The sequence below is a fragment of the Acanthisitta chloris genome, unplaced genomic scaffold (genome assembly GCF_000695815.1).
Source record: "Acanthisitta chloris isolate BGI_N310 unplaced genomic scaffold, ASM69581v1 scaffold14564, whole genome shotgun sequence".
Lineage (NCBI taxonomy): Eukaryota > Metazoa > Chordata > Aves > Passeriformes > Acanthisittidae > Acanthisitta > Acanthisitta chloris.
The window spans coordinates 1-1,713 of NW_008667728.1; the positions used below are offsets into that span (position 1 = coordinate 1).

A 1,713-nucleotide genomic window follows, 5' to 3' on the forward strand; every position below is an offset into this window, starting at 1 on the left:
AGCCCCCCCCGGCAAGCTGTCCTCTCCCCCCGCTGCAAGCAGAGCTGTCCTCCTCCTGGCAGGGCGGGGCTACCTCAGCCCCCCCTCCCGCGGGGGCACACAGGACATGGCGACAGACAGAAATGGCCTGGGATGCAGGTGGGGCATGGATAGCATGGATGGAAGCAGGAGAGGCTCAGGCAGTGAAGGAACTCACACCTCTACTAATCCAACAGATTTATTCTGGTAACACACTTGCACCATACAAAGTAGCACAGGTCACCGGGCAGAGAGATACCAGCCCCTTACAAAAGAGCATGGACAATAAATATCTACCACACGTCTAGAGCGGCGAGAGCGGGACCCGCCGGCGCCCGGGGCGGCCGCGGGGAGAGCAAACTCCAATAAATACAGTATGAAATTTACAGTCTGTTGAGCAGAACTCATTCAAAGTGCTTAGGACAGAGGGAAATACCAAGTCATACACGGCATGGAGCACAACCAATACATTCAGAATCACAACAATGGCAGGAGGCAGCGGCAGCGTCTCTCTGGAGTGTCCTACACACCCCCTCAGTCCGGGAGCGCCCCGTGTGCTTTGGATCAGAAAGGGACACAAGCCCCGCGCGCCTGGGACACCGATTCACCGGCTTTTGGGCCCAGAACCAAACAAAGAGATCGAAAGAGAAGAAAACTAAAGAGACACAGATGGCTGCTCGGCTGCGAGGAGGAAGAGGAAGAGGAGCAGGAGTCCATGCAGGCTGCAGAGGTGCAGGAGGGAGGAAGGAGCGGAGCGCTAGCGGCAGGCGCTGCAGCAGCTCCCGCAGGCAGCAGCAAAGCGTCTTTTGGCCCATCCAGCTCCACGCGCGGCTGTCGCCCGGTCCCGGCGGGTCTGCAGGTCTTCCCGTCCCAGGAGGGTCGTCCGCCTGACATCCCCGAGCACGGGCAGTGCCTAGACAGCATCCAGCAGGCCCAGAAATGTCCCAGCTTAAAGTGCAGGCGCAGGCCGTCTCAGCGCTTCCTAGACTTTACATTGGGGGGATTTAAAAGGCTCCTGCGTGTCTCCGAGGGGGGAAAAAAAACCGCGAGGGGGTGCCCCAGGCTGGGGGGGGGGGGGGGGAGCCTCTAATCTTAGATCAATCCCAGTGCCCATCCCTTATCCGGCCCTGGAGAGGCAATGAAAAGTGAGAGAATTTGTACAGAGGTGCCGTGTGTAACCACCTGGATCTTCTAATTTGGAAGGAGTTGGAAAGGCCTTTTTGTTGATGAAAAGTTGGAAACAGTGGCACATATCTGCAAATATCGAAAGAATAAAGAGTTTGGCAAGTTATACTCAGAACACGGACACGAGTCTGTCAGTGATGGGCGCCAGCGGACAGCATGGACAGGCCACGGAGCGGGCACCGGCGGCAGCAGCAGTCAGGGCCGGGACTGGGGGCCAGGCACGGGTGGGCGACGAGTCTGTCTCCACCTGGAGCTCTCAGGCACGCAGACCCCACTGTGGGGGTGCGATCCAGTGGGGAGCGGGTGGGGAGCAGGAGAGGAGCGAGAGCAGGAGAGAGGAGAAGGAGGGGAGAGGGAGGAAGAGGAGGAGGAGAAGAAGGAGGAGGAGGAGGAGGAGGAGGGGAGCGAAGGAGCCGGGCATAGCTCGGGACTGGGGCTGCAGCAGCTCCTGGAGCTGAGCCGAGCACTGCACTTTGCCCGTGCCCACCTGGGGACCTCGCGGGGACAGGG

The 1,713-nt window shown here is 59.7% G+C and overlaps 1 protein-coding gene across 1 annotated transcript in view; it reads right to left on the reverse strand.

The window, feature by feature from the left end:
- Nucleotides 1-199: 199 nt before the first annotated feature.
- Nucleotides 200-1,713, reverse strand: part of LOC103800255 (arf-GAP with GTPase, ANK repeat and PH domain-containing protein 3-like) — a gene marked incomplete at its 5' end in the record, with an annotated part of 22,253 nt that continues 20,739 nt past the window's right edge. Inside the window, one exon of the mRNA XM_009072625.1 lies at nt 200-1,145. Within this exon, the coding sequence (XP_009070873.1) occupies nt 1,116-1,145 (30 nt within the window). The remainder of the gene's footprint in view (nt 1,146-1,713) is intronic.